This window comes from Corvus kubaryi, unplaced genomic scaffold (genome assembly GCF_017639235.1).
Source record: "Corvus kubaryi isolate FWS band 111438036 unplaced genomic scaffold, C.kubaryi_AGA036_p1.0 37241, whole genome shotgun sequence".
Lineage (NCBI taxonomy): Eukaryota > Metazoa > Chordata > Aves > Passeriformes > Corvidae > Corvus > Corvus kubaryi.
Window position 1 is genome coordinate 1,315,289 of NW_024581071.1, and position 20,046 is coordinate 1,335,334.

General features: G+C 58.9%; 3 protein-coding genes across 3 annotated transcripts; 1 reads left to right on the forward strand and 2 right to left on the reverse strand.

Annotated features, from left to right (window-relative positions):
• Positions 1-930: 930 nt before the first annotated feature.
• Positions 931-7,502, reverse strand: ABHD17A (abhydrolase domain containing 17A, depalmitoylase). The gene is made up of 5 exons (XM_042023363.1): positions 7,396-7,502; positions 5,190-5,690; positions 3,546-3,740; positions 2,741-2,920; positions 931-1,880 (listed from the first exon to the last, which is right to left on the reverse strand). Exons 2-5 carry the CDS (start codon positions 5,492-5,494, stop codon positions 1,655-1,657), a joined length of 906 nt encoding a protein of 301 aa, XP_041879297.1. The 5' UTR covers positions 5,495-5,690; positions 7,396-7,502; the 3' UTR covers positions 931-1,654.
• Positions 7,503-7,585: 83 nt separating this feature from the next.
• LOC121662323 (protein FAM32A-like) lies at positions 7,586-9,469 on the forward strand. The gene is made up of 2 exons (XM_042023370.1): positions 7,586-9,093; positions 9,187-9,469. The coding sequence occupies exons 1-2, from the start codon at positions 8,902-8,904 to the stop codon at positions 9,307-9,309; spliced, it is 315 nt and encodes a 104-aa protein (XP_041879304.1). The 5' UTR covers positions 7,586-8,901; the 3' UTR covers positions 9,310-9,469.
• Positions 9,470-10,672: 1,203 nt separating this feature from the next.
• LOC121662320 (AN1-type zinc finger protein 5-like) lies at positions 10,673-19,935 on the reverse strand. Its single transcript, XM_042023368.1, has 6 exons — positions 19,619-19,935; positions 18,373-18,546; positions 17,266-17,359; positions 16,367-16,485; positions 14,831-14,941; positions 10,673-13,115 (listed from the first exon to the last, which is right to left on the reverse strand). Exons 2-6 carry the CDS (start codon positions 18,521-18,523, stop codon positions 12,967-12,969), a joined length of 624 nt encoding a protein of 207 aa, XP_041879302.1. The 5' UTR covers positions 18,524-18,546; positions 19,619-19,935; the 3' UTR covers positions 10,673-12,966.
• Between the last annotated feature and the right edge of the window lie 111 nt (positions 19,936-20,046).

The following is a 20,046-nucleotide window of genomic DNA, read 5'->3' on the forward strand; positions in this document are numbered from 1 at the left end:
CCCAGCTCCCAGCCCCAAACAATGGGTGCATTGGAGTGCTCAGAGCGTGGGGGTGCAGCAAGGCCCCCCCGCCCAGCCCCTGAGCCCCTAAGGAGATTAAATCCCTCCTCACATGAGGCTGGCGGGGCCCAGGGCCTCGTGTCGGGGAGGGGACACCAGAACAGGGACAGGGAAGGGAAGGGGAAGGGGCAGAGCAGTGTTTTGCTGTTTGGGTTGGGGCCAGGGATGTCCCGGAGGAAGGAAAACACACACACACAGCCCTTCCCGGGGCTGTAAGAGCAGGCGCTGTCCCAAAAATCACCAGCCTGAGCCTCTGCCTTTCTCTGGGGCAAATTCCCTGTGCTCCTGGGAGGACTCCACGGGACAACCCTGCACCTGCCCCATGGCCACTGCACCTCCAGAATCACTGAGGTCCCCACACAGCTGGGGGCAGAACTGGGCACAGAGTAGGTCAAAAATAAGGTTTGCTCCCCCAGGACCATCCCATGTGCCCCAGGACCACCCTGTGTCCCTCGCTGTGCTGGCCTGGTACAGAGCAGGCCATGGGGATGTCCCCCTTCCCCTGTGGCACACCCGGCCCCCCACAACTCCTGGAAGGCTGAGGCCATCCTCCACCTCTGCACCCGTGATCCCACGGGATCCCCTAATGACACGGGACAGGGGCTGGCAGGGGAATGGGTTCCTGTTGTCCCCAGGTTCACACTGGACACATAGACCTTTGCAGCCTGGTCTCAGGGGCCAAGGGCATCTTCCCCCCTCCTGCTGGCTCCTTGGGGCCACCCAGTCCCCAGAGGAGGGCGACAAGCGCTGGGGAGCTGGCCAAGGGCAGGGAAGGTGCTGAACAGGGGGAACAGTCGAAAGGCCGGACACCCTGGGGCTGAGTCATGGGCAGGAACCCCCAGGGGTACCCAGGGAAAGGGCACACACGGGTGAAACGTTAAACCTCTGCTCTTTATTCACTGCCTGGTTCCCTCACCCCGTTTCCCCGGGCGAGTGGTCCGGAGGAGGTTTTCCAGGGGTGACCCAAACACCAGGAGTGCTCTGGGAAGGCTGAGCAGCGCCAGACTGGAGGAGGTGTGGGGCAGGGGGGCACCTCCTCCATGCATCCCCATAGTCCCCTTGGGGACACGGCTCTGCCCCAGCCGCGGGGTGAACACCGGGCACCACCAGCGCTGGTCCCGGGAAAGCTCCGTGGAGAGCGGGAACTGCCACCTCCTCTGTCCCGCCCACAGGGACGCCGGGGAGGGGCCGGGCCCCAGCCCCTCTCCAACTCGCCTTATTGCTATGGTCAGAGCAGCAGAGCGGCCGGGAGGGGCTCGGGGCTTCGCCGGTTCGGGAGAGGAGATGAGGACATGTCTGAAGCCAAGGATCCACCGTCGGAGGGTGGGCTCATGTCTCTGGGAAGGGGGAAGGAGGGAGCTGCCGTCTCTGGCCAGCCGGGCCGGTGGTGCCAGCAGCGCCGGGGCTGGCACCGGCAGGGAGGAGAGCTGTGCTCGTGTCCGAGAGCAAACACTGTCCATTCCAGGGCCTCCTGCCCTCTGCTGAGCCTGGAGCCGAGGCTGAACAAACTCATTACAGCTCCAGCAGCAGGGCCTAGGGAGAGCTACCGGGAGAACTGGAGAAACAAGCAGAACCCCCCTGCCTGTTCCCCTGGCTAGTTGCGTTGGCTGGCCAGCTCCTGGGAGATGAATTTCCGAAGGCGCTCGAGGTACTGGCTGTAGAGTTCAATGTCATTGTGCCCGGCCCCGTCCACCCACAGCGGCTCCACGGCCTTGGGGCAGCGCTCGAAGAGCGCCAGGCCGTGGGAGAAGTCGATGACTTCGTCCTCCGTACCGTGGATGATGAGGACAGGAGAGGTGATTTTGGAGATCTTTTCGATGCTGCCAAGAGGGTGGATGGGGAAGAGAGGAGAGAGGGGGGGTAAGCACAGGGAACGAGACATTCCCATTCCTCCTGCCCCCAAAACATCCCCTGGGAGAGGGACCAGGAAACACTCTTTGATCATGGCAGAGCACAGGGACAGGGAGTGACACAGAGTTTCTGCCAAGGGAAAGATCTGCCCCGGTGTGACAGACAAGGAGCAGACAACAGTGACAACATCCCAGTGGGACCTCGGCAGGGCTGATGGGAACTGCTCCAGGACAGCCCTTCCCTGCCGGGATCAGCCCTGCCGGGCTCCGAGGAAGGGAAGCACGGCTGTTCCCAGCCCGGTCCCAGAGGCCACACGAGACCATCGGGATGCAGAGCGTGGGCTGGTGGCTCCCTGCCACAGCTTCCGGCTCGGGGACTGTCCCCTGGGCCCCACGGGCCGGGCTGCAAGGGAGAGGCAAAGAAGAGCTCGTCCCCTCAGCACTGTTCCTGCCATCTGAAGAGCAGGAAAATCCCCAAGGAATTACTCTTGGGGGAGAGAGGAGTCCCAGGGACACCCAGGACACCTGACAAGGAGCCAGTGGCACAGCCCCAAAGCTGGCAGGCAAAGGCACTGGGACAGGGTGGCCAGGAGGTGATGCCATAGGGTACTGGGGCACACACATGGCACGGGCCTCAGGAGGGGCACAGTGACCCCAGGAAGGGCTAGGACCCCCAGAGGGCACCAAATACAGGGCAAGAAGATGCCGAAGGGGATGCCTAAACCTATGACGAAAATGGGGCCACGTGTCACATGTCCCCTGGCTGTAAGCAGAGCTGGTCTGGGCACTGCCCCTCCAAAACCCCCATTCCCTCTGCCCAGGGCACTCACTTGGGGAAGGCATCGAACCAATAGGTCTTCTTGGTGTCGGGGAAGGCGACGCGCATGCCGGAGGTGAGTGGGGAGTGCAGCACGATGGCTGCGCACTCGTAGCGGGAGGCCAGGTCAACCGTGGGCACTGTGCCGATGCTCTGTCCATACAAAATGATGTTCTCCGGGCTGATCCCGTACCTGGCAGAGGACAGAGCAGGTCAGTGGCCAGGCACATCGCCAGGAAATACAGCTCAGGGGTCACTCCGCTCTGGCCACAGCACCCACAAGGCTCCTGGGAGGGTCTGGGGTCTGTCCCCCTGACCTTCCCCCAGTTCCCCATGGCTGGGCCCAGTGCAGTTCCCCGCACTCCCAAAGGACCAGGGAGAAGCCAGGGCTGAGCTGCCAGGTGGGTTCTGGGGGTTTTCAAGGCTTTCCCTCACCAGGTCAGGGTTATGGGGGGATTCACAGACCCTGGACTGCAGGCATGTGGGGCAGCCCCACCTCTGGGTCACACTGCGAGCCAGGCCCGAGGAAGAGGAGGCAGAGCCTGGCATGGGGCTGCATCCCAAACCCGGCAGGGGAACCAGGGCTGAGCCTGGCACAGCGAGACAGGAAGCACAGCTGTGCCAAGGTCATGCCCCGCAGCATCCCTACCCCTTGGATTCGCCAGCTGCTCCCTCTACAGCTTTCCAACCACCCCTTCCTGTCGCAAGTGGCCCAGGGTTCCCTTTCTGGGAGACTTCCTGTTTTCCAGACTGCTGGAGCACAGGGTTTTCCTGAGGGCAGCAGGGCCGTGCTCCCTGCCCCGGCCTGCCCGGCTCACCGTGTCCGCAGCGCCTGCCACGCGGCGTCGATGTCGGAGTAGAGGTTGCGCTCCGAGGGCTTGCCCGTGCTCACGCCGTAGCCCGAGTAGTCGTAGGAGAAGATGTTGCAGTTGATGCGGGTGCCCAGCCCGATGTAGAAGCTGCTCATCTGCCCCAGGTCCACGGCGTTGCCATGGGAGAAGAGCACCGTGTACCTGCGGCACCGGGACACGGGGACAGAACGTTAATCCCGGGCTGGGCCGCGGGGCCGCAGCTCAGGCACGGATATCCCTGGACGTCTGCCTTGGAGACCAACAACCAAAGCCCGGGACATAAAGGGCCAACACCCCTCTGGCCACCAAGGAAGGTCCTCGTGACACCCAGACCCTTCTGCTGCCGGAGCCAGGGGCTCGCTCCCAGCGGGAACAGGCAGCTTGAAGGCAGGATGATGATTCTGTTCAAGTTTTTGAGTCTATTTTTGGTAAAAAGCTCAGGATTTGGGGCCATTTGCCCAATGGGGATTTCAAGTAAGAATTCTGACAACGGGTTTTTTTCTCTCCTGAGCCTGGCAAGACACCAGATGCTGAGAGAGAAGTGAATTGTGGGAGTGACAAGGCACAAGAAATTTCCACCATAAGGGGGAAAACAATGTTAATCATAAAAATTAACACTAATAGCAGATTGATGGGAGCTTGGCTCCCTTCTGCCAGAGGGAGGGAGCAGGACCCACTCCCTGCTGAGCCCCTGCAGCTGGTCCGAGGGGTCTGTGGCCAGGCTGAGCCTCCAATGCCGGCCTGGATGCCCAAAAAGCCCCAGCTGGAAGTCAGTGACAGGACGAGCTGCAGGAGGTCAGACAGCCAGCAGCACCTGATACCCCGGGGTTTGGGAGGTCTGGTTCCCCCCAGCCCAGGTTCTCCCCTCCAGCCCTGCAGCTGGGATGCTGGTCCTTGAGGACCTGTTGCTCCTGGTAGGATATGGGAAAAGGGTCAGCTGGGGTGACCTGGCCTCCCTCTGCACCTGAACCCCCAAACTGTGCCACTGCTTGGGGAGCAGCTGCCAAGTCCCCTCCTGCCCAGCCACTGGCACCAGGAGGAGGTCTCCATCTCACACTCCAGGCTGCCTCTCTCCAGCTTCCCAGTTCACAGACCCACGGGAGTGACCAAGCCCCTCCTGGCTTTCACTCCCATCACTCTTTTCCTTGAGGAATCAAATGTCTCTGTGAATTTGACTAAACCAGGCTCTCCTGGCTGGCACAGGCAGTTGTCCATTCCCATGGTCACCACAGGGCTGGGGACAGGGAGGAGCAGCTGGTGCAGCCACCCCGGTGCTCCCTGAGAACCAAGTTCTGTGCAAACAACTGGAGCGTTGCACCACTGCCGTGACACTGGGGGACTGTGAGACAGCCTGGGGAATTCCCACATCCCTGTAGCCGCTGGCTTTGCCTCTGCTCCTGCTTTAACCCCATTCCCAGTGAGGCCACAAGCCAGACCGGTCCTGGAAGCCCAGCTCGCCCATCGCACCGGACGCCTCCAAAGCCCCGCGGCAGGGCCAGCTCCTCCCATGACACTGAGCCGAGGGACAAGAGGGGCCAGGAGCCCCCCAGCGCGGCGCCAGCCCAGTCCAGCCCAGCAGAGCGGCAGCTGGCACACCCACGGGTGACTCACCTGGCGCCGGGCACGCAGCGGACGTACATGCAGCCGACGCGGTTCCCCCGGCTGCTCTTGGTGACGAACACCTCGATGTTGTCCAGCTCCCGCTGGGAGTACTGGAAATCCGCCCGGTCCTTCAGGTGCAGCTTCCAGCGGCCCGCGGCGCCTCGCAGGGAGCCGGTGCTGCCCACGGGCTCGGGCTCGGGCACCACGGCGTAGGTGGGCTCCGGGGGCAGGAAGGCGAGCTTGGCCGCGATGCGGCTGGGGCAGGGCGGGCAGCAGAAGAGGCAGCAGAGTTGGCTGATCGACAGCCCGTTCATGACGGCGGCGAGGCGGGAGGCGGCCGCGCCCGGAGCGAGGGAGGATCCAAATCGGACAGAGGCCGGGAACGACGCCGGCCCGGAGACACCCCGTCCTCAGCTGGCCCTGGGCACGGCTGGCGCCGGCCGTGCAGCGCGGGCCGGGGCGTGCGGCGGGGCTGCGGTGTCCATCTGTCCGTCCGGCGGCTGCGGGGGCCTGCGGGCAGGGCGGGGGCTCTGAGGGCTCTGTCCCCTCCGTGACCCACGGCCGGGGACAAACGTGCTCCCCCCAGTGTCCCCCGCCTCGAGCACCCCCGCAGCTCGCAGCCCCACCGAGCCCACGCCGTCCCCCCCCCCCCCCCCCCCAAATCAAACCTCCTGCCACATTCGCCAGCCCCCGCGGCGGGGGCGAGGACAAGCGCAGGATCGCACACACACCACCCCCACAGCAGCCACACGGCTGCTGGGACAAAGGACACGGCTCCCCCGGGGCCACCTAGGTGCCGGCACAAGCGTGCGGGAGTGCCGAGCTCCCGAGGAAAAAGGGGAAAGGGGAGAGAAAGACGGAGAAGAAAAAAAAAAAAAAAAAAAAAAGAAGAAAGAAAGAAAGAAAAAAAAAGCAACTATTTTCTGCAAGTTTGGGCACAGGCTTGAGCTGAGGAATGTCAAACCAGCCCACACCCCGAGGAATTCGCTCCATCTGCTTCCGAAGGGCTGGGAAAGGGGAGGAAGGGGTGGAAGAGGGATATGGCACTGAAGCTGAGATATGGCACTGAAATATGGCAAAATACTGGGAGTGAAGGGTGCCCCGTGCCCCGGGGGAGGCCAGGACCCCCTCGGGCTGGTGACCATCCACAGCAGGGCCGGGGCTGGTGTCACACCTGGCACGTGGCACCCCAGGTTTGGCACCCCATGTGCCACTGGGACCAGCCGCCGTGGGTGGGCAGCCCTGCCCGGCCCCTGCCCTCTCCCCATGCCTGCTGTGGGGGCCCGACCCACCACACACCCACTGACCCCACACCCATCCCACAGCCACACAGGGGGCATCCACACCGTACCCAGCCACTGACCCCTGTGCGACCCCCCCCACTGACTGCTGGGTGCTCCCCCCTCCCCTGATAGGCATGGGACCCCCACCCCACACACACTGACCGGGGTGGCCCTTCCCCCCACTGCCTGCTTTTAGCCTCCCTCCCACCACTGACCCCTCCCCACCAACCCACCCGTGTGGCTCCCCCACCACTGACCTTCTCCCCCTCACTGTCCAGGGTGGCCCTCTCGCTTTGCTGACAAGCACGGAGACCCCCCGACCCCACTCACATTGGCCCGTGGGGGCCCCCGCGACTGCTGCGGGCCTCGATCTCCTCCCTGATCGCTGGGGGACCCTCCCCAAACACACACTGGCCAGCGGGACCCCTCCCCGCTCACGGGGGTGTGTCCCCCACAGCCCCACCGGACCCGTACAGGCCCCCCGACCTCCTCGAGCCCCCTCCCGACCACTGAGGAGCCCCCACGGGCACACACAGACCCGCGTGGGTCTCCCCCTGCCCCCACCGCCTGCCGTGGGACACCCTGTAAGCCTCTCCCGACTGCTGGGGGTGGTTCTCACACACACTGACCACACTGACCGGCCCCCCCTTCCACTCACCGGCGTGGACCTTTCACCTCTCACTGCCTACTGGGAGGGTCCCACACCTCCACTGACCCGCGCGCGGCCCCTCACAAACACACACTGACCACTGTGTCCCCACCACAGTGCCCAGCGTGACCTCCCCCGGCGGCCCTGGGCCCCCCCTCCCTCTGGCCGCGCTGTGGGACCCCCCCACAAACACACACCGACCGCCCCCCCGCCACCGCCGCCGCTGGACGGCGGGACCCCGATCCCTGCAGGCCCACCCCGTGTGCCCCTCCCTGCCCGGTACCTGCACATTCTCCCGGCCCCCCGGGCCCCCGGCCCCGTTCGGCGCTGCCCGAGGCCCCGCGGCCGCTGCGGCCTCCCAGGCGGGGGCGGCGCTTGCCCCGCCCCGACCGGAAGTGACGCCATCGCCCCGCGCCCGTTGCCATGGGAACAGCGCGGCCGCCCCGGCGCCTCATGGCGGGGCCGCGGCGTGGCCCTTCCTCAGTCCCTGGGTCCCGAATGGGGCTGGAATGGATCTCTGGAGAACATCCAGTCCGACTTTGGCACGTGGAGCAGGTGGGATTGGAATGTCTCCAGAGAGGGAGACTCCACCGCCTCCCTGGGCAGCTGTTCAGTGCCCTGCCACCCTCAGTGTAAAGTTCTTCCTCGTCTCGAGGTGGGACTTCTTGTGGTTTAGTGTATGGCCATTGCACCACTGGAAGGAGTCTGGCACTCACGTGGGAGATATTTATATGGATTGGTGAGATCCCCTCTTGTTGGAAAATATACCAAGTTTAAAATTCTTATTTTATAACTTGAGGAAAGGGCAGTCAATAGCTAACTCATGTAAGCACAGTTAACTATTGGGAGACAGCAAATGTTAGTTCAGACAGCAGATGTTAATTACAAAACCTAAGAAGCTGAATTCACCCTAATCTTGTCAAGATAGAGGGGACAAGGATCATCTCAGAGACCGCTGAATCATTCCTCAAAGGACTACGCATGCCCAGGGAGAAAGGTGAAAAGGGCACTGTGAGGATGACTACTGATCTTCATCAGAGAGACCCCCGAGGAAGAAGAGGAGCGACCACCAGGACACACAGCGCATGCGTGACCCGTATGCTAATGATATTAATGACTTCCAGAAGTAATTTGTATAACCACACCTGTCCCAAGGAATGTGATGAATATTCATAATTTAACCCATAATACTGTGTTGTAGAGAGCACCAGGTGTGTGTGTTTGGAGGAGCGATCCCCACACAGCCGGCGCCGAATAAAGCAAACACCCACTTCTCTGACTCTGTCTCTGAAGTGTCTCCTGGCCCGGTTTGGGGCGATTCAAGATCCCCTCCTGTTGGAAAATATACCAAGTTTAAAACTCTTATTTTATAACTTTAGTCACATTTGTTCGCCTTTGCCCCGGGGGAAGGGACCTGAAGTTTCTTTCCAAAGCATTTTCCCACCAGGTGAGGCCTGATGAGTTTAGCATCTCAGGGGACTGAGAACAGCACAAGAGATACACAAGAGATAAAGGCCATCAAGGGCCATTGACGAACCATCAGCAAACATCAGCGAACATCTACTCCAGAGCTGCCCTGGTTGGAGACACGTGGTCCGGAAAAGGCTGATAAGGAAATCCAGGAGTGAAGACTTAATTAACATCAGAGGCGAAGAAATCCGTATCCAGTAGGAAACCAGCTACTAAGAGCTGTCCGGCTTGGGACCAATGAAGGTTAAACCAATGGATTTCATGGGTTTTGGACTGCATAAAGCGGGGTCAGAATAGAGAGTAGAAACTGGTAGAGCTCATGGAGCGCGGTCCCCTGCGGCTGAAGGGCAGCGGGGGCGCCCCGGGGGCCGGCAAGCGGAGGAAGAAGAAGAAGAAGGCGAAAGGCAAAGCTCAGATCGTGAGCAGCAAGAAGCAGGAGGAGGAGAAGCAGCACGGGCTGGACAAGCGGACCCCGGCGCAGGTGGCCTTCGAGAAGATGCAGGAGAAGCGGGTAAGGCTTTAAAAACCCCCGCCAGCCCTCGGGTGTGGCCGCTGAGGGGGCTGCGAGGGCCGGCAGTAAGCGGCCCTTGTGTGTCTCCTGCAGCAAATGGAGCGGATCCTGAAGAAAGCGTCGAAAACCCACAAGCAGCGAGTGGAGGACTTCAACAGGCACTTGGATACTCTGAGTGAGCATTACGACATTCCCAAAGTCAGCTGGACCAAATGACCGGGCTGCTTGTCACGGCTCTGGAGCTGGACTCGTGTTCTGTTTGTATCAAGCAAGGTTGCTGTGTAAATCTGTCTGTTCTCCATCTTGTCTAATGTATCTTCTGAGCTTTTATGACTTTATCCTGTCCTATTTTATAGTCTTGTTTTTCAAAACCAAACATCCAACACTCTCAGTCTTCCTTGGACTAACCAGGCCCAGCTCCCACGGTCTCTCCTCATCACAGAGATGCTCCAGACCCCAAATCATCTTTGGGGCCTCTGCTGAACCCTCTCCAGTAGCTCCTTGTCCTTCTTGTCCCAGAACTGGACACAGCACCCCCGATGTGCCTCACTACGGCCGAGTAGAGGGGCAGCATCGCTCCCTGCCCCGCTGGCCACTCTGCCCGATGCCCCCCAGGGTCCCATTGTCCCCCCTGGCCCCAGGACACGCTGCTGGCTCAGGGACAGCTCGTCATCCACCAGGACCCCCAGGTCCTTCTCTGCAGAGCTGCTCTCCAGTGGGTCACCCCCAGCCTGTGCTGGCACTTGGGGTTATCCCTCCCCGGGTGCAGGACCCTACACTCGCCCTTGTTGAACCTCCTCAGGTTTCTCCCCACCCAGCTCTCCCCCAGCCTCTCAAGGTCCCTCTGAATGGCAGCACAGCCTTCAGGTGAATCAGTCACTCCCCCGGCCTGAATCATCATGAAACCTGATCAGGATCCCTTCTATCCCTTCAGCAGGTCGTTTCTAAACAAACTCAACGAGGCCGGACCCAGTACAGAGCCCTGGGGACGGGGCTGACCACAGGTCTCCATGTGGACTCTGCTGTGCTTATCAGGCCCCTCTGAGCTCTGCATTCAGCCAGGCCCTCCCCCCAAATCCATTTATCCCACATTTCCTCAGTCTACCTACGAAGATGTCATGGGAGACAGTGTCCAAAGCCTTGCTGGAGTCAGTCCTGGTGCCAAACACTGCCCGAATGCCCCCACATGGGTATGGGGAGGGGGGGGAGGCTTTGGGGGCCCACGGGGGTCCCACTGCAGCCCAGGGAGGTGACAGCAGCCAAGAAGGAACCCGGGAGGACCTCAGAGCCCCTCAAACCCCAGCCGGAGCTTCCTACTCAGCCAGAAGGGAAGAATCCCAGACTTAGAGAATTGTCAGGGTTGAAGTGACCTCTGGAGATCATCCAGTCCAACCCCTGGTGGATTTGAGATCCGGAGGGTGCAGGTCCAGGGTGCCTCTGACCCCCGGCCAGTGCCAGGTACTGTTAATGATGATCCACAGGGAAACTGAGGCACAGAGCCCCACAGCCCCCCTGAAAGAGCCCAGAGCTGAGTGGTGCCCCCACAGACATCCCTGCCTGTAACAGAGCACCCACAGCATCCAAGCAAACTAGACTGTGTTGTATTTACACTCATGGACAGGGAGGAAGGAACAGGGAAAAGGGCGGTGCTGGAGAAGCAGGCGGCTGTGGGCTTTCCCAACGGATCCATGGGAGCTGCTGCACTTCCTCGGGGCTGGTGGCTGCAATTCCTGCTTCCCTTGAGAGGGAGGGATCATCCTCAGCCAAAAGCTCAGTGGCAAACCCAGCCTGGCCACGCATCAGCTCTGTGCTGATGGCCCAGGTGTGTCCAGGGGTAACACGTGCAGCCACTTGCGTGCTCCAGACATAATGTCAATGTTATCCAGAAGGAAAAACCTGAGGAAAAGGTTGGCGAGAGGCAGCCTTGCTCCTCTCTGTGCTCTCTGTGCTGGAGGGGGGGGGGTTTGCATCAGTTTGGGAGGATCGGATGCTACCGGTAACACCACAGGATGGCTGGCAGCTGGCACAGCACACACTGCTTTGGCTGGAGCAGACTGGAAAAACCAAACACTCGGAAGGGTCCCCCCACCAGCACTGGGGCAGAACTGCCACAAGCAGGGCAGGAAAACAGCCCTTGGAAGGAAGGAGCTGCTGAGATTTCCCCTGGCTGGGCCTGCAGCTCTGCTCTCCGACACCAAGGGAAATGCTTCCAAAGCGTGGGATGGCCAGCAGTGGGACAGAGGCTGCTGCTTGTCCCCCGGGACGCATCCGGATTTCTCTGCTTGTGAGAGCCAGAGCTCCGTAGCCACAGCCCCGCTCCTGGTATTCCCAGGAATCCCCCGGGCATGGAAGAGGCTGTGGCTGTGCCCCAGGAGCCTCTGCCTGAGCTCCAGGTCCTCCCAACAGAGCCCTCTGGGTGCTCTTTCTGGAGCGGTACTGAGATGGCATTTGCCTTTTCCTACACCTCCCTTCGTGTGTGTGTGTGTGTGTGTGTGTGTGTGCACTCCCAGAGCCTTCCAAGTGCCTTTTGGGGTGCTTGAGGCCTCTGAGTATGTTCACTGTACCCCAAAGTTCTCCTTCTGCCTTCCCTTACACCCCGGAACCCTCCCTGGGCCTTGCAGCACCTCAGGGAATTCTAGGAGTTTCTCAGTGAGCCCAGAGCTCTCCAAGCACCCCTTCCTGCTCCCTGGGGCTCTCCACAGGTGCTTCTGAGCCCCCACCTGGACTTCTGGGCACCCTGGGACCCTCCTTGTGACTTTCCCTGTGCCCCAGTTCCCTCTGTCTGGCTTGCAGAGCATCTCCTGGGGACCTGGCCCCGCCTCTCAGCCCACAGGGAGGGAGGAAGCAGGAGAGGGCAGCTGGCTGGGGTCCCCGAGCTCTCCCCATGGCCCACATGGGAGAAGGGGACCCCACTGTCACCTGGATGCAGGGGCAGGTCCAGAAGCAGAGGTGTGGGGACCTGAGCTTTTGTGCACAACCCTGATGAGAGTGACTCGTGTAAGGCAGAAGGCAGGGAGAGAGGAGAGAAGGGAGAGGAGAAAGGGGAGAGGAAAGACGGGAGAGAGGAGAGCAGGCACACACAGTGCTGAGGGACACACACCTTGCTGGGAAAGCAGCCGGGGTGAACCAGGGGTGCTGAAGCAGGAGGCTGGAGCAGGGGTGTCCCTGGCTCCCTCCCTGCAGAGAGAGGCACAAGGCAGCAAGCGGAACCTCCTGGAAGGTCCTGCCCACGTCACTTCAAGCCACAAAATAACTTCCCAGTGCCAGCATCACTGCTCAACCCCCTTGGTGCTTCTCCAACAGCGTCACAGAGGGTGGGGAGGGGGGTCTGGGGTGTTGGAACTACGGAATCAACTTTTCTGCATCTGAGAGCAAACACGTCCCGGGGAGCAGACGGCAGCCTGGCTGCCAGGATCCCCCAGCTCCCGGGTTTACAGGCAGTGGGAACAGAGTCCAGCGGCTGCTCAGGGACTGCGGCCACAAGCCCTGGGTGGTCTGCAGGACTCGGAGCCGCCGGGAAGGGAGAGGCTGCCCGGCAGAGCCCGGCCGCTCACGCCGTGCAAACCACCCGGCAAGAGGCAAGTCTGAAGGTCTTAGCGCTGGAGCAGCGGGGCAGGACGGTCCCTTTTCCTTTGGGAAGCTGGTTGAGAACACATCAGCTGAGCTGTGGCTGTCGGACAGGCAGGAAGGGAGAGGAGGAACACGAACTGACTGCTAGAGGTGCAAGGAGTCCCCATGTCCAGGTGCCGGTTCGTGTGCGCTGCCGGAGTCACCCTCGCACCACTGCAGGGGCTGGGAGGAGGAGGAGGAAGGCTGGGAGGAAGGGGAGGAGCACCAGGCCGCCTGGCTGCAGTTTGAGCTGCTCAGACCCCTTCACAACTTCTGGATCTTCTCGGCAATAACGATGGGGTTTTCCTTGCGGATCTTCTCGGCAGCTTCTGCCTTGTAGTCGTAGGGGCAGGCGTGCATGTCAGAGTACCGGTGAATGGCACAGAACAGGTTCCCGCAGCGGCAGTCGAAGCCTGAGGGGAGGAAGAGCAGGGACAAAGCCACATCAGGCCCCATCCAGCTGGGCAGGAAGGCAGCAGGGCCTGGCTCCTTCCTGCCACGCCAGGAAATGCCACCCATGCAGAGAGAGGGGCAGAGGAGGGGGGGGCTGCTGTTCCCCACAGGCCAAAGGGACTTTTCATTTGGGGAAGGCCATGGGTGGCTCTTTGCTTTCCTCTGGCTCAGCAGCTCCGCGTGCTTTGGGCAGCCCCAGCTGTCACATGGTGGGAAACGCTCCCAGAGCAGCTGCTGTCCATGTTCCCCGGGGACAAGGGACATGCCAGGCACTGCAGAGTGCCAGATTTCTAATCCAGACCAGGCTCCCCAGGCAGCCTGAGCTGGAGCTGAGCCCTCCGAGCCAGCCCAGCTCCACAGGGTCACACAGCAGCACCTGGACTGAACAGCAGCAAGCAGGGGAACTGTCACCACGTCAGGATCATGTTTGAGCTCCTTAGGCTTCAAAACTCCCAATGTAGTCACTTCACCCAGGGGCAATGCTCAGAGTGCACACTAACACAGCACCCTGGGAAACCAAGGCAGGAGTGAGCAGGGGATGTGCTGCAGGACAGCAGGGAATCTTGCTGCCAGGGAATCATGCTCTGTCCCTTCACATCTTTCCAACTGCAGGCTGTAAAGCCCACAAACACCTTGCTCCAAGGTGCCAGTTTACTCCTCTTTGAGAGAACTCATTTTATCCTAAATGCCCTGAATTCACAGGAGTTCTCTGCAAGCTGAATCCTAAAGAAGGGAACTTCTCATAGTTTAAAGCTCTTAAGGAAACACTCATCCAGGAAAACAATCCTCTCTGCAACCTGAAGGCCGGGCACAGAGTACCCTGCCCAGTTCCAGGTTTATAAACCCACCCCTATTCTAGGACAGTGCCTGTGGATTTCCAGGCAAGCTCAGGCTAAAACTTCCCAGTCCAGACTTTGCCAAAGCCTCTTATATCCATGCAAACAGCCAGTCCCTGGCTGCTGGATGCACCAAGGAGGCTACAGAAGCAAGTGCTCTGCCAGAATAGCATGACCTGCACAGCTCCAGAGTCAACTTTTTTCCAGGGAAGCACTAAATGCCAGAGATAATTTAGGAGAATTATGTTTTTATTAACAAACCACAGCCAAATGAATTGCTTCACTTTCCAGGAGCAGTTTTCCCACTGATAGCAGTGCCCTGACACCATCCCAGCACTTCTCTCTGGCTTTACAGGCTGCATGCTGAGAGCCATCCTGCTCTCAGGAAGCTAAGAGTGGAAATCAGGCAGCATTAACAAATGGGATGAGCCTTGGAGAGGGATTTTCCATTTGGGTCTAACTCAGTTCATGTCACTGTTATGAAAGCTTTACCGCAGACCTGACCGGGAGCAGATTCCGATCCACAGCGAGCTCTGCCTTCCTCGACAGCAGCTTTTGCCAAGAAGCAGAGACAACAAAGAGGTGCTGCTGCATCCAATCCTCCTTTCAAGGGCTGCCAGGACCCTGGCAGCGAGTGGGATGTTCTCCAGGCTGTTGCCTCAGCCAGTGCTGTCGCAGGTTGGAGCTCCCCTCCCTCCTCTCCTGATGGATTTGGGGGCAACCTCCAGCCTCTGACCCCCCAAACCCAGTGGCACCGCAGCACTAGCAGATGTGCTCACAGGGCTCTCACTCTGGACTGCTTAGGGCACAGGGAAGCTTTCCCAGAGCCAGGCACTTACCAGTCAGCCCAATCTTCTTCCGGCAGGTGAAGCAGCGATTCTTCTTCGGTTTCGGTTTTTCCGAAGCCGTCTTGCCCTCAGCCGTGTTCTGGGATATCTCAAGCAGGGTACCTGAAACAGAGGCAAGAGTTTTGCTACCCTTCTTGATAAACCAAACGTTCATTTTATTACAGGAGCTGCTTGAGGCTCTAATGACTCTCCATGTGCACACTGCCCTGGCTGACATACCCCCAACTGTGAGATTTGCCTTGTTCCACAGAGATCCCCACCTCACAGCTTTCTCTCTGTTTCAAATGCCTTAAATCCAAGGCTGGAGTGGCCACTGGACACTGGATAGTCACTACAGCTCAGCTGCTGTACAGCAACACAGCTGTCAGCTGAGCCCACAGTTAATCTTCGTAGGGAGAAGAAAAAAGTTAACCCCTTGTAAGTACTACTGATTATTTTTGCTGACTCTTATGTAAGTGTTCCCCATATGTAGGTCTTAGAACGCTTTACACAGATATCCATCACTGCCTCTAATCTACCAAAGGGAAAACTGAGCTCTCAAAGCCAGATTGTTAAAGGTCACTGATGCTTAGCAGGATTTCCTCCAGCACCTAAGCAGGTTAGAGAAGTCAACAGGAGGGAGTAGCTCCAACTGCTCGTTGGAGCACCTGTGGTGCAGGCTGCTCTGAGGAGACAAAACAGAGACAGCTTTGTGGAGCTGACCCTAAACAGCCTCCTAAAAACTACACAGGCAGAAGAAAGGGGCAGGCTCTCCCAAGCCTCTTTTTACGGTCTCTCACCTGCCTGTTGTAAATTGTCTCCTGGGCTTGCAGGCAAGGGATTACCAAACCCAAAATGCCCAGCCATGTGTGGTGACTAGAGCCTGGCTTTTTAGCAACCAACAGCTCCTGGGTTTTTTTAGCTTTCAATGCAAGCAAGCTGTCAGCTGAGCAAAGGAGGGTGTCTGCATGCAGGATCACGGGCTTATGGCATCAGCTGGAGGATGTGCCACGCTGGGCAACGACTCTGGTGTGCCTCAATCACGTCAGGGCACCCACTGTGTAACACTCCCCCAAGGGACAGGTGCCCCCATCACACGGGGTGACAACAACGGGCCTCCACTACCCCCAGGCACTGTCACAAACGAGTCTCCCTTCTCCAAGACTCGGGTGGATCCGTCTCCCTTCCTCCCCCTCGGGAGCTGGCAGGGGAGTGCCGCCAGCAGCAGCCACGTCAGGCTGTGGGACGCTCCGGGCTCGCTGCCATTCCCTGGGAGAGGCGTCATGGAAGATTATCCTCCTGCCAGCCACTCGAGGGCTGGCAGCCACTCAGCCCTCAGCCCACAGAGAAATCTCTATCAGCCTGCCCTCAGGCACAGCATTTGCTCTCCTCCCTGTCACCAAAACAAGAGTTTCCTCTTCAGCTCTTAGGTGTGCCTTTACACGGGAGGGGACACACCCCGGGGTCAGCAGCTGTCCCTGCTGCTCCAGTGGACTCCTGAGCTCGGTGTCACTCAGACCTGTGAAAAGGCCAAAACAACCACCCTACCTGATGAGGAAGAAGCTGATGAGGCTTCATCTGTCTTGCTGAATTCCTCTGTCTCATTGCTGGTTTCCTCTCTGGATATGCTCATGGCCGTCATCTGATGGGTCACAGGAGTCTGAGCGCTGGGAGCATGTGCAGCAGACAAACAAAAAGAGAAAACACAAGTATCTTCATTTGATGGACAGTTATGTGGGAGAGACCTTCAGCCCTTAAAGTTTATTTCCTTATATTCAAAAGTAGGTCAGGAGTACAGCGGGTCAATCCCCCAGAAGATCTGGGATCAAAGTTCTTTATAGACATAAATGGAACGAATCTGTGATGATCTCAGTTTCCTTTTCCACCCAATTATATCTCAAAGCCCATCCAAACAAGTCCAGGGGCAGGGAAACAGAGTTATGAGTCAGGGCTGTAATGTGATGGTAGAGTTCAGGGCAGCTCTGTCCTCCTTCCCATCAAACAGACCCAAGGTCTCTAATCCTGCTGTCACAGCTTCCAGACTGGGTCAGCAGCAGGTGCTTTCACTTAGAATCACATGATATCCTGAGTTGATGATCCTCATGATCCTTTCAAGTCCAACTCTTGACCCTGCACAGGAAAACCCCAAAAATCCCACTGCTTGCGACTGACTGAGCAGAAGTCGAACAGCTGAACAGAGCCAGGGACAGACAAGGTGCACTGGCTCCAGGAGATCCAAGATGCCACTGAATCTACTACCAACCCTCTGGTACACATCAGACAGCAGCAGGGACATCTCAATCTTACAAATAAACCAGAGTCACAATGCAGAGCTTACCCAGCTCGTTTACAGACTGGCCACATGAAGGATGACAGCCTGTCCCTTGTATCCCAGAGCTGGATTTTAGCAGGGTTTAGATCCCCTCCCCTCCAGACTCTGCCCCTACCTGGCTTTTGCATCCTCAGGTGTGGAGTCTCCCTCCGCGCGTTGTCCTGCGATCGCCTCGGAAGCCATGGGGCTGCTGCTGGGACCACTGGGTGCTACAACACAAGGGCAGGCTTGGTCAAGTCTCTGAGAAGTGTCAGCAAGTTCCTCAGGTGCTTGACAACCAAGGAGAAAGCAGAATGAGCACTTCCAGCAGGTTTTACACTCCTGTTCCCTACTGGAGCTGGAAGAGCACACCCTTGTTGGGATCACTCCCATATCCCTGTTCCTACACCCTCCCCTCCAAATTTGTGCATGGGACTCTGTGGGGTTAACAGACCAGGGCTGTCTGGATCCTGAACCCAACAGCACTTTGCAACTTCTCCAAGGTCTAAGAACCAGATCCTCATCTGCTGAAAGGAACCAGCTTCAGCAGACACGTGTGGGTTTGCGTCAGCTGAGGATCTAAGTTGGGGTCCTAAGAAAAACTCTTTGTCAAGAAAAGTCACGTTCCTGAGCATATTTTGTGTGGGTGACTCGAGGAAAGCCATGATTACCCTCAGGAATAAACTGTGGAAGAACCCTCAGAGGCATTTCTCACTCTGTACATGGGGCATCTGCACAAACCCCCAGCAAAAGAAATCCCTGCTCACATTGCAGAGAGCATCCTTCCCCTGCTCCCATCCCAACTGCAAGAAACAAAAAAAGTCATGTCACACTGTTAAGGTAAGAAAATTATACAGATAGGCCAAATAAAAGTTCATTGTGGGGCTTTGTCATGGCTCCCAGCAGTCAGCTCCTACCTCAGGGAGCAGGAAATAGCTAAAAGCTGGGATCGCCATGAGCACACATGAAATTTTACAGTCTACTGGAAGGTGCTGGCTGGGTTCATAAACTGGTGAGACTGGGAAGAAAACAACTGCCCCACCTGACAGGGAACAGAAATGCTCGAGGCGTGGGTCCTTGACCTAGAACCTTGGGTATGCATGGAAAGGGAAAGATGATTTTTACCAGGAGGGAGTAAATCTGCTGGCAGCCAGGTACCAGTGCCGTGCTCTGTCGCAGTTGCTGAACACAGTTTGTATCCAGACACCCATTTAAGACAGATTTCCAAAAAAAAATCCTCTACCTGGAGGGCTTATCCGGTCACTGCTCTGCTGCCTCTGCAGGAACTCCTTATAGCACACGGAGCACATCCCGTTGGTGCGGGGGCTGCCATAGAACCCGCAGCCCGTGGTACACAGCAGAGGCACCTGCGTCTGGTTTGTCTCCTGAGCCATCCTCGCTCCTCTGAGGCACCGAGCTGCAACCAGGAAGCAAAAATAAACCCGGGACAGCTGTGAGGGCCGGAGCGCTCGGGCATTGTGTGCTGCAGCTGATCAGGAAGGAGCACAAAGGATCCCAAGAGAGCCCGGTTCCCGCACATGCACAACAACACGACCCCAGGCCCTCCAGCGCTCGGGGCTCCTAAAATCCGTGTCCTGGAGCCCTGAGCCACCCCCAGAGCTCGGCGGCCAGGAGTTGCCCAGAGCCAGGAAAGCCAACAGGAACTGGCTCCTGGTTCTCCCTCCTGCACCATGAGGCTCCCTACACTCCCGGTGACAGACGAGCACATCAGACCCGAACAATCTGCTCTCCACCCGTACGAGATGAGCCCCCACAGCACTACTGATGCCCCCTGTGAACACCCACACCTCCAACGCCCAGTGCAGGCCCAGTCAGTCACATTTTGGTTTTCATTTCAAGCCTGGTTTAGTTTTCTAATTCTCAGGAAGATGACGCAAGCGATGCAAAAAGAACCCACTGACGCTCTGTTCTGACATACGTGGGTAAGGGGAACATTAACATGGTTAGGCTGGAAATTAAGGATACAGTTTTCTTTCCAGCAGCAAGATGCAATTCCAGAACACCTTCCCAGGAAAAACAGCTGACACAGTGGAACCTGATTTTAAATTTAATCTTAATAATTTCTCTCTGGATCACATGCAGTTACCTCCAACCCCAGGAATCGGCCCCTTCCAGCCACACACGGTGTAGCATTTACAGGGCCAAACCCACCGCAGCGCTCCAAATGAGAACCATGAGGCACAAACAAAAACCACACACAATTCCAATGTGTGTGGACAACGTGGCTGCAGCCGGTCTAGCTCTGACACAGAACAAGGGGAGAGGATGTGTGCAGGACCATGGTGGGTGCGGGTGGCTCCAGCTCGGGCACAAAGCCACGGCGTTGGTACCAGGAGCTTCCAGCAGTGCTGCCTTTGTGGGATACACAAAGTACCCACCACATCCCAGCCAGCTCTGCCGCTTCCCTTCCTGCTCCTACAAAACTTGCTTCACCAAGGGAATAAACAAGAGGAACACGAAACCATTACCCTGCCAAGGAGCGCTCCCGTGGGACGGAACCGGATCACCTCTGGTTTATTCCTCCTCGTCCTCAGCTGGGGGATGCGGGTTTCGGCTCCGCACCCGGGGGTCCCTCGCAGAGCTCAGACCAGCGCTCCCATCACCGCACCGGGATCCTCCCGGCCCGAACCGGCCTCTCCTCGGGCACTCGCAGCGAGGGCAGCCCCGGTAGCAGTGGATCCCTCGGGGGTCCCGGCTGGCGCCCGCTGCCACACGGACAAACCTTCGGGAGCTGCTGTCGATCGAGCGTCCCTGCAGAAAGAGGGGGCCGCGGGCTCAGCCCTCCCCGAGCGCCGCACGGCCCAGCCGGCCGGCCGGCCCGAGCCGCGGCCCCCGCCGTGCCCGGGCGGCCCGGGGTGGCCGGGACCCCCCTCCCGGCCGGGGATAGACCCCCGCC